General features: G+C 41.4%; 1 protein-coding gene across 1 annotated transcript; it reads left to right on the forward strand.

Moving 5' to 3' along the window:
* Positions 1 to 1,252: 1,252 nt before the first annotated feature.
* Positions 1,253 to 11,649, forward strand: LOC137281707 (uncharacterized). Its single transcript, XM_067813130.1, has 9 exons — positions 1,253 to 1,290; positions 2,036 to 2,104; positions 3,389 to 3,630; positions 5,130 to 5,230; positions 6,131 to 6,310; positions 8,135 to 8,418; positions 8,868 to 9,012; positions 9,380 to 10,010; positions 10,727 to 11,649. Exons 1-9 carry the CDS (start codon positions 1,253 to 1,255, stop codon positions 11,047 to 11,049), a joined length of 2,013 nt encoding a protein of 670 aa, XP_067669231.1. The 3' UTR covers positions 11,050 to 11,649.
* Positions 11,650 to 11,806: the final 157 nt, after the last annotated feature.

Below are 11,806 nucleotides of genomic sequence, written 5' to 3' on the forward strand. Positions count from 1 at the left end.
ATAATGTACTGTTTGGTCATGGCAGAAATACTATCGTCGTTACAAAACACTCTCCCACTTGACTCGAACAAAGAATAACTGCTTGTGCCACCATGCATTCGAGGAATGTATGTTTAACTTTCGAATTTCGATCAATTGTTCTTCGAGAAGAAAATTATAACTTATTGACGACCTTCAGCCAGTAACACCCTTTGCCTATTAATTGAGGTAGGTAGGTAGGTAGGTAGGTAGGTAGGTAGGTAGGTAGGTAGGTTGGTAGGTAGGTAGGTAGGTAGGTAGGTAGGTAGGTAGGTAGGTAGGTAGGTAGGTAGGTAGGTAGGTAGGTAGGTAGTCTGTGGATTGTGCGAGTAAGGGAGTGAGTCTTTCTCTAAATATGGACAGTAAGGATTCATGACATAAGCTCCATTTCACAACTTTCGTAAGAAAGGCTGCACTAGAAATACGTCGCGGCCGATGCTCGACACCGCTAATCCGTTACACAGTGAACTAATCAGCTTTAATCCAATCACGCACGCGCTGTAGTACAATAAACCTCCTGTAATCCGGCTCCTACGTAACAATCCGGATTAGATTAGTTTTCACGTGAGGTTTGCTGGCCATTCTGACCTGGACATGAGGAGGTGGAGGTACACAGCGGTAAGAGTTTGTATATGACCATTTTGCCATTACACAGTTCAGTTCGAATTATACTTTTTAACATTTTGTATTTGTCAGCTCAAAACAAAGACATTTAACGCGGACCTCTAATGTCTCGTTACGGTGGTAACGTATGAAATCGTTAAATAGAAACATATGCAGAATAATGATAATTTTATGGATATATAACTTCTTTATTCAGTAAAAGACTACATTTCTACACAAATTCTAATGTTGTTGTCAAGCAAATAATACATGAATTATTTTGAGAGATTTCAGTAGACTGGGGATGAGTTGTGTTTGCCGTATATGAGATTAAGATAACTGATTGGCAGCCTCTGGAAGCGTACAAAGATTGAATTAGAGAATAACCAAATGACTGAAAGCCAGATGAAAGATGAAATGCCCATCAAACAGAAATATATGTGCCAAAATATAACATGCACCTATGTTAGACAAAACACGTTATCAAAATTACGTTGTTAATATATTTTGTTTAATACAGAGTTATGATTCTAAATCTCCCTCCTAGTGTTAATTGTCAGTTGTATGAATCACCATTTTTATTGTATAGCTACAGCTGAGGCAGGACAGTGCATGTGCACTCTGATTCAAAATGGCGGACACCCAGGGAAAGATCTTCTTCGTGTACGCGTGAGTACAATGCTTACTCCTGCTCGAGTTCTGTATGAGTAACGTCCTTTGGTTGAAGCAGCATGTTGTAATGGTGTTCATCAGGAAGTGGTCGTTACATGTGCCGCATAATTGTTTCACTCAAATTAATGCTTGTTAGTGCAGTGACAAGTGTGAATGTGAGAGGGAGTAATTAACGAGATGTGACTAGGATTTCAGTTTTATCACAGCATGTCTTTTTTATGAAGGGCCGACAGTGATTCATTTGCAATGAGGCATGTCTCTGGCACTCACCATTAGGTGGAACTCTCCTTTGATGCTGATAGCAAATACAGCAAGCTGCATAAGTTAGTTTATATTTAACGTCACATCGGCCATGTTTAGGCCATATCGTGACGAGAACATGTTTGGTATTAAAACGAAATATGTATATTTTAGAAGAATCTGTCGTCAATGGACAGTAAAACAACGAGGATATCACAGTTACAATTAAAACTAGTGTGGAAAGTCTAAATAATAGCACTATTTGGACAAAACAATATGAAACACGGATCTACATCACCAACAACTGAAGGTTCATCAGTTGGACCATGTAAAGCAACTGAAAGATCAGTACCACAACTAGTGCATCCGGAATTTATGAAGGTCGGACGCCGGCATTACAGTTATGAGTGGCAGTCTGTATGATTTACAAGACTTACAGTTTTTATTTATATCACTGGAACTAAGCTGTATCAATCTAAAGATTCTTTTCTCCCTCCAACAGACCAGAAGGTGGACAGCCATCTAGCAGAGAAAAGTGTGACCAGGAGAAAGGTTTGGATGAAAATTTCAGGTATGACAAATACACCGACTGCTACATAATCAACCAGGGGTGGTGGTGTAACCTAGTGGTTAAAGAATTCGCCGAAGACCTGGGTTCGATTCCCCACGTGGTACCAATGTGTGAAGCTCATTTCTGCCATCCCCCGTGGTTATAGTGCTGGAATATAGCTAAAAGCGGCGTAAAACTAAACTCATCCACTCTACCCGTGAATACTAAAGGTGTCCTCGTGGTGTCATAAGCAGGTTCCACCGTAGTTGAAACAAGCTAGTGCTCTGACCAATGAACGCTCACATCACATCGTCAACATGTTCCACGAGCCTGCTCTACACACTGTTTCAATGTCAGGTAACGGTAGGATTCGGACTTACGTTATGTAAGGAGTTGATGTCCCGTTCGAGGATAGGTTGAACAAAGCAGCGTTAGCGCGTCTTTGTTACGGTATGCGAGTTATTGTCACCCTCGCATGAAAATCACCTTGTACATCTACAACCAGGATATCTTTTCATTACCTAATTAAAGATAGACACATGTCACTAACATTCGGCACAACGGCCAGTTCGGATTAAGTCATAATTTAGTATATATTTCCAAAGGTCCTCGAGCTTGGTGATGAGAGGTTGTGAGGGAACGTGTCTTATCACACAAGGAATGGAGCTCGAGGAGTAGGTCCTCGGCAGGGAAAGTATACTTGACTGCAAACATACTAGTAGTACCCTTATGATGATTCGAACTAAGTCCTCAGGCGTGACGAGTAGATGATTATACCAGTAGGTTATCCAGTCAACGATTCACCGGTGGATCAGATTTACGTGAACTGATCGTCGAAATTGAGCACAAGGCAAGCCCAGTGGCTATTGCGTGAAGGTCCCGGGGTAGAATAGGCCTTCAGCAATCCATGCTTGCCATAAAAGGCGACTGTGCTCGTCGTAAGAGGCGACTAAAGGGATCGGGTGGTCAGGCACATGGTTGACACATGTCATCGGTTCCCAAATGCGCAGGTCGATGCTCATGTTGTTGATCACTGGATTGTCTGGTCCAGACTCGATTACTTAAAGGCCACCGCCATATATCTCGAATATTGCTAAGCGCGGCGTAAAACTTACCTCTCTCACTCACTCCCATTCGGCAAATTCCCGCTGTGCCTAAAAGAATCGTTACTCTGCAGCAAACGCAAGATAATATGATAAATGTTTTCTGCACCAACCCATGCTTTCCTTGAACACACGTGACTGAGTGATCAGATCTTATTTTATTTGTCTGTATCTTGATTTATTTTATTTTTACCTACGGCAGTGAGGTATTTGGAGTTCTGAGTTGTGATGGGTACAAGTGGTGCCATGACAACCTCGGCGATGGCGCCCCTGCAGAGGAGTATGAGAATCTGGAATGTCGTCTGGAGACTTGGGACGTGCAGACGCGAAATTCGAGACTGGAAGAGTTGGACCTCTCAGCTGAGGACATCCTTTGCAGCGACATCTATGAAGTGCATTCAAAAGAGCTCGTCTTACAAGAGGATGTCACCATCAATGTCCCAGGTAGTAGTAGTAGTAGTAGTAGTAGTAGTAGCAGCAGCAGCAGCAGCAGCAGCAGCAGCAGCAGCAGTAGTAGTAGTAGTAGTAGTAGTAGTAGTTGTAGTAGTAGTAGTAGTAGTAGTAGTAGCAGCAGCAGCAGCAGCAGCAGCAGCAGCAGCAGCAGCAGCAGCAGCAGCAGCAGCAGTAGTAGTAGTAGTAGTAGTTGTAGTAGTAGTAGTAGTAGTAGTAGTAGTAGTAGTTGCAGCAGCAGCAGCAGCAGTAGTAGTAGTAGTAGTAGTAGTAGTAGTAGTAGTAGTTGTTGTTGTAGTAGTAGTAGTAGTAGTAGTAGTAGTAGTAGTAGTAGTAGTAGTAGTAGTAGTAGTAGTAGTAGTAGTAGTAGCAGCAGCAGCAGCAGCAGTAGTAGTAATATAGAAGATCCGGGTTAGACATGATTTTCAGCAACCCATGCTTGTCGAGGCTATAACTTTGTCTGACTTAGTTGACAAGTCATCGTATCCCAGTTGCGTAGATCGATTGTGATTATTCATACTCATGATGTTGATCATTGGATTGCCTGGTCATGACTCCGGATTATTTACAGACCGGCGCCGTATAGCTGGAATATTCCTGAGTGCTGGATAAAACTAAACTCACTCGCTCGTTCTTCAACTCAACATAAAGGATAAGTGTCAACTTGTTTCGTGGGATGCAAGTTGCTAAACAAGCAAATTTACTACGTTTTCCTGGCTGGCTGGTATATGCAATAGGCGAACCTTGTGTTGTACTCATTCTTTTATGAGAACATTGGTTATTAAGCACTGTGTAAACTTACGAATATTTTTAAATGAACATTTATCTTTTTGTTTACTATTTCTTTGATTATTAGTTTTTCAAGGAATGATTTCAATATGTCTGTGTTTATGAAGTTATATGGCACACCGATAATCATCTGCTAGGTTCGGGGCGGTGGGGTAGCCTAGTGGTTAAAGCGTTCGCTCGTCATGCCCAAGACCCGGGTTCGATTCCCCACATGGGTACAATTGGTGAAGCCCATTTCTGGTGTTCCCCGCCGTGATATTGCTGGAATATTGCTAAAAGCGGCGTAAAACTAAACTCACTCACTCACTCACTCACTCTGATAGGTTTGAATCCCACGTTAGCCCTGATTATCTTTACGTGCGCCATAATGATTCGTACTCGTTTCAAGAAAGTGGTAAATGTCTTAAACGTGCATCGTTTACCCCCTGTACCAAGTGAGGTGGTTGGCTAGACCAGTGGTTAAAGCGTCCGCTCGTCACGCCGACGATCTGCGATCGATTCCCCGCATGGGTACAATGGGTGAAGCCGGTTTCTGGTGTCCCCTGTCATGATATTGCTGTGGATATTGCTAAACGTAAACCAATACTCACTCACTCACTAACTCACTCCTACACCAAGCTGACAGGTTGTCATATAACTGAAACCTTAACAAACAACCTTTGCTGCAACTGTAGCACTGACGAGAACTTGACTGCAATTTCCAGTAAATATACCCAAGAGCTACGTGCCTCCTGGCGAGATGTACGACTTCTACCTGAAGATTCTCAAAGACGGGGAATGGGTCTTCGTACATGCTGTGTACAAGGTAAGACATGGCATTGAGATCGATGTTCGTGCCATTGATCACTGGATTTCTGGTCCAGATTCCATTATTTACAGACCGCTGCCAAAAAAAACCCGGAACATACAAACATACATGACAAGCGCACCTCGTAAAAACTACCGAGATATTCCAGGAGACAATTCTAGCAACTCCACCCCATGTGTTGTATGGTAATATGTATTTACGTATTCAAGCTGAAATGTAATCTGGGTATTACAAAAGAAACGCAAATCATATACTGAATGTTAATAGACAAGATAGACGTGTGCAGACTGGAGGCCATTGACACAGAGTAAAGAATCTTGAACTCTTGAATCTTGAACTTCAAATGACGACATTCCGTTTAATGTCTGTGTCAATATGATGTTTATGAAAGGAAGGATATAAGAAACAGTTCCTACATGGCCGCATTTCGTGCCCTTTACAACAAACATCTGTTAGAACAAGAGCCTGTGGTATGATTTCGAATGAATGATGAGCGTATAGCGCAGATACGACGTGTATCTTGGCCCATCGATGCCAGGCAAAGGAAAAAATAAAAATACAAAAATACAAAAATAAAATAAAACAAAAAACAACAATATAAGGTAGACGTAAAAAGGGGAACTGCATGAGTATTCATTTTTGTCGCAAAAGCGTCCAGTTTGGAAATGTCTAGCCACAACCGTGTTGAAAACATCACTGAGGTGTTGTAAGATGAACCCTTGATCTTAATAACCAACCCTTCTAGACTAGACGAAGGCAACGAATGTGGTGATGCCCCATCGAGATAAGGACTTTGCGGCTTTGGTCAAACTGAAATATAGGTTTTTATAACAGTTACTGATGTAGGTAACTGGTCCACTAGACTTGACTCCACTTGAAAGCAATCTTTCATTTCAGCATGGATGTGTGCGTGCGCATCTCGACAGCATCCAGTTACTGACAGTGATAGCCAGACTGAAACCAGAGCGGACAACAATCACACCAGAGGGCGTGGAATTTGTGTCGGACAAAGACCCGGATGTAAAAATTGAATTCCCTAAAGGAGCTGTTGAAGAGGATGCGGAGTTCCGGTTTGTGGTGGGTGTTGTGCTTTCAGTTAAACATATAAGAATGAGTCAGTGAGTACGTTTTTGCGCCGCGTTCAACCGTAAATAAGGCACGGCGCGTCTGTTTCACCCGTAAACTTCATCGTTCTCTAACCTAATCCCATACGCATTGTAACATGTAGAAATAAAACAAGATAAAACAAAGGTACTCCTATTTGGGAGCGGTCCAGTAAAACACTCCATGCTAAAGTTCCAATATGGGAATACTCTGACAGACATTGCGTGTGATTACATGTATCTTGGCGTGACTTTCAATAGAGACTGAACATTCAAAGCCATGTTTTACCATTTGAAAAAATCAAGAAACTTTAATACACCTATAGGTTGTTTACGGAAAGCATTTGATGTTACGATTTCACCGATCTTGTTTTTTGCTTTAAGGCTGTGAGACATGGGCATACCAAAATTTACAAGTTATGGAAAAGATTCATTTGAGATTTCTGAAATTAGTCATATTGATTTCCGCAATTCTACCCCAGATTATATGATACACAGAGAACCATGGAGAGTTTCCCTGTAAGTATTAGCCGCTGTAAGGGTAATCTGTTACTAGTATATGCTACATACTCTTGGAACTACTCCAAAACTCTCAAAACAGATTCATTATTATGCACTTATCCAAGGAGAAAATGAATATGATATTAATATATGATATGTGTAAATGGTATGCTTGACAAATTTGTGGTATGTCTGATATATTTCATAACCCCGTAAATGTTGCATTGCCAATGGTTAACTTCTCAGGTAGAATCATTCCTAAACGATCAATTTTATGAAAGTTGGAAAGTTGATACAGACAATAGCCTTGAAGGTTTCTATTACAAATACATTAAAATTCTCCTATTTGTAGAAAATCATCTATTCCTGTCGGCTTTCGTAGATTTACAACTTTTAAAATACAGAACCTGTAATCACAACCTACCTTGAACTTGGCCGTTCTCCTGGTATTGGTCGTGAAAACAGAACTTGCAATCTCAGTAAATCACCAGTACTAGTTGTAGCAGATGAATTTCATTATATACATTGTATATTTAAATGCGAAGCTTTTACTGAACAATGAAGTAAATATATTCCCATTAATTACTTATCTTTCCCTAATTTCATAACTGTAATTGTACTTACTTCCATCTTCAGTTAATGTATGTGTATTGTAAACGTTTTTCTCTTGTATCGCCAAAAGTATTGCGATTTTTATTTTATTTTTATTTTTTTATTTTAACATTAAAAGAATTTGAGTTTTATTTGCTTTAACGAGAACTTTAAGCACAGCAGAGAATGGAGGTCCAACGAGGTGGTTAGAGCGTTAGCTCGTCACGCCGAAGACCACACATGGGTTCAATCTGTGTGGGCTGTTTCTGGTGCTCACCGCCGTAATATTGTATGATTTTTTTTCTAAAAGGGGCGGAAAACTAAACTCAATCACTCACACATCGAGATCTGTGTAATCAAATATCGATAAGACGGAAAGATATGAAAGGCGAATATAGCCAGCTCGTATTTAATAAATGTTAAACATATCACAAAAGTCTGATGTAGGGAAGTCACTTTGCGATCTGAACATTCAAGGAAAATTCGACCTGATAAACCTTCTAAAATGCCGTTCGTGAGACCTGTAACAAGAACTCAAAGCAGCAGACCGACAACATGAAAACTCTGTGTTGCAATACCAAACCGCCATTACAGCTTAATAGTCGTATCGAAAAAATAGGTGTTCATCAGCGTCTGTCCAAAAATATAATGGTATCGTGTTTTGCGTTTTTTTATGACAAAGATGCTATTTGCCAATTCATTTCAGACGGAAACGGTGGACCCAAAAAGGTCCTCAGAATACCGGAAGTACAACCCAAACACATTCCAAAGCATTATGGGATTTTCTACAACTGTCAACGTTCAACACAACCTAAAAGGTGAACTACAAACAAGGGCAAAGGTCACACTGCCCATTCACGAATGTAAGGAAGACGGTGGTGATGAGGAAGTAGTCTTCCTCCGCTGGCATGATGGTAAAGTGGACATCGTCGACGACGTTCCTACCAAGGAAGAAGGCTGCTACAGCATCAGTGTGAAGGGATTCTCTGCGTAAGAATACATCACTCCTTCTAACTCCTCGCCCGTGGTAAATATGGGCAAGAGTATAGTACCACGAACAACCTGGCTGGCGTTTTTTTTTGTCACGAAATGCGTCTGTGGTCAGTTCCTTGCATGTCATCGCACTTCTGTTGCATGGATCATTGATCCTAATCAGTAGATTATCTAGTCCAAACTCGATTATTCACAGACCGCCGTCATATGACTAGAAAATTGCCGAGTTCGGAGTTGAACAGCAAACATTTTACTTCTTACCATCCCTACAAGGAATTACTATACTAGTCATTCTACTTCATTTTTTCTAAACAAACAGAAGCAAGAGTCATGATCATGGCGAAAATAAGAGGTTCGAACCCACGACAATGGAACTCTATGTACTACTGCTCGTGAGTGCCCGTCACACGTCAACTTATGTACTAATATACCAATTCCGCCTCCAGGTACAGTGCTGTGCGGGTGAGATCCGCGTCAGTGTCAAGGTCTGAGATTTTGACGGCAGCCCGGTTTTTGTCGGGGCGGGAAAACCTGTGCACCTTACTATGCTTCATCAACAACAAAGGCCTTGCTGGTTTGCCAGTACTGCTGGTAAATATATATTTTACTGAGTGAGTGGGTGAGTTTTAGTTTCACTCCGCTTTTAGCAATATTCCAGCAATGGGCTTCACTCATTGTACCCATGTGAGAAATCGATCCGGGGTCTGTTGAGAAGCGAAAGCTTTCATCTCCATGTTCCCCTACTGTCCCATAAGTCACAGAGACCTATAACATGAGTATCTTCACTCTAACTCACCTAGTCGCCCTTATGCTGGACCTATATTTTTGTGCAGTTCGTGGGGCGTCTGTCTGGAATGGGGATGTAGTCTTCCAAGTTCAGCACTTGTTCTGCGTCAGTTACTTCTCTATTATGCGGTTATTTATGATGCAAACTCGCCTAATTGTAGATAATTTACAGGTCGATGTAGTGGAGTCGTGTCGAGCTGATGTCGTGGCGGAGGAACACAGACGTGCCGGGCTTGAGGAGATCAGCATGAGTCGGTCACGTGACATCCCTGTTGCCGACAGGGAGAGGATCCGGATTGAACTAGGAGGCGACATTACATACGCACCCGGTATCCCAAGACAAGCATATGCTCTCGTGTTCGTTAAAGCTGCCAAGAAAAACCATGTTACTTTCCCAGTGAAAGTCAAAGTGTCATCGACGCCGTTTAGCATCATCACGTTTATCGGCAATAGATCACAATGGACACATCGGGTGCACTTCAACGTTAACCGTGGAACAAAAAGTTCGAAGAACCTCCTCAGTCAGCCTCGGAATACAATTGGGTCAGCGGTGTCTCATTCTGGTCCATCAGTGACTCGTTCTGGCTCAAGCAAGTCTCGTTCAGGTTCTGCGACTGGATCGCTTTTGTCCAATGGCAGAAGGCGATCGGTGACTTCATTAGGAAGTAAGTCGGATGTCTCGGAAAGACGTCAGCGATTGGCCAGCTGTAGCAGTGCATCATCCAATGAAACAACGCCTTCGATGATGTCATCTTTTGCTTCTTTGTCGTCAATTTCCGAAGATGGGGCCTTCGAAGAGAAAAGTTAGTTGTTTGTGAGAATCTTTTGGGGGAATGACTTTAGTTTTATACCGCTTTTATCAATATCACTGCTGGGGACATCAGAGAGAATTGAGTGAATGAGGGATTACAAACATGAATATTTCAGAGAGAATATATCCTCATTATCCTTTGTTATAGCAACCCCTTCCCCATTTCCTTTAGCATGATGAAATTATGTGCATTTGGATGTCTCATAGGTCACCAGGTATACAGAGGTTAATTTATACTCTTACAAGAGAGGCATTCATTTTGGTTTCTGTGGTGGGAGGTGGGAAGACCTTTCAGATGTAGTTTGTTTACAATTATGTCCAGAATGACGTTGTTTGCGCCTGTTAAGGGAATAGTTTGTTTTCGGAAACGTCAAAAGTTTGTGAAAAGGACCAAATTATCTGATTGTGCTCAGTTAAACGTGTGTTGGATACAGAAAGGAAAACTGTTCTAAAAGAACACATCCCATTGTATACTAATACAAATATTGCTCTCGTACTCATTTGGCTATGCGATTCAAACAAAAATCATTACAAACAATTTAGTTGCAGATCGGACATTTGTATTAGCTTCCAACCTTATGAAAGTCCTCAATATGCACTTGCTTACCTGTTATTATCCCGTATTCTTATGTCCTACATGCAATATATTTACAACAACGTGTGTGTGTGTTTCAGTGGACTGATGTGCGGTTTCTCCATTTGTTTCAGGACATCCGGCTCTATGCGAGAAGAGCCTTTTGGTTCTTAGCGAGCAGCAGCCGTGGTCAGAGTGGCAAAAGACAGCCATAGAACTCGGGATGACCTTGACCCAAGTGGAGAGAATCTCAGAGGAAGCCAGTGGTCGTCACATCAGCCCTGCCTTCAGAATGTTACACAGGTGGATCGCTACCAACAGTGGCAAATCAGATAGTGATCTCATCAATGACCTCGCTTGTGCCTTTCGTGAGTTCTCCCGGAACGATCTAGCGGATGTTTTGATGGTGGCTGAAAAAGATCGACTTCCCCTTCGGAGAAGAGATTTCCTGAACTGAGATCATCTCACAAGCCACAAGAAGATATAACATTACGCCTAAGAAAACCGTCATACGCACTCATCGAAGGGAAGGGCAATAGTCGTGTCTCCGAGGCGAACCTACAGTCCGTTTGATTCTATGTGAGACCGATGAATTGATCACCAAGACAAAATCTGTATTAACTGCACAGCCAGGGAATATGTGGGCATCCTTGTCTACTTTCTTCTTCATACATTGGTATTATAAAAGCAGTAGTTCATGCAGCTAGAAAATGACCTTTACACATCATTTGTTAAAACAATAAAGCAAGGAAGGTCTCATGCTGACTTAATCAGTTTAGCATAGTCTATTGCAGATACAACTTCTACAATTGTTATTTCATAAGACAGTTTATCATTTACACAATCAGTATAACGGTCAAACCTATTTAACCATCCAGATCCTGGTCATCACGTTATACTGGATTTTATACAGGATACAGATAAATCTTTAAAATATGTTATGTTTCTGGTAAAACGTTACTCTTATCAGATCGTCAAGACGAATAAAGTTTTACATATTATTGATTAAATAAATATTGATGACATAGAGGATCTTTAGCTACAATGTCAAAACTCATTACATCTGTGTTAACTTTTTTTTTTAATGAATGGAACAGCCTACTAATCACGCATGCAACCAACCATAACAGTGTCGTTTTCACGGGTCTGCTGAGAAACGTGGAAGTGCATTCGTGTGATTCTTCTTCAACATAGTAGTGTTCCATATCTGGAAC

The sequence above is a fragment of the Haliotis asinina genome, chromosome 1, assembly GCF_037392515.1.
Source record: "Haliotis asinina isolate JCU_RB_2024 chromosome 1, JCU_Hal_asi_v2, whole genome shotgun sequence".
Classification (NCBI taxonomy): domain Eukaryota; kingdom Metazoa; phylum Mollusca; class Gastropoda; order Lepetellida; family Haliotidae; genus Haliotis; species Haliotis asinina.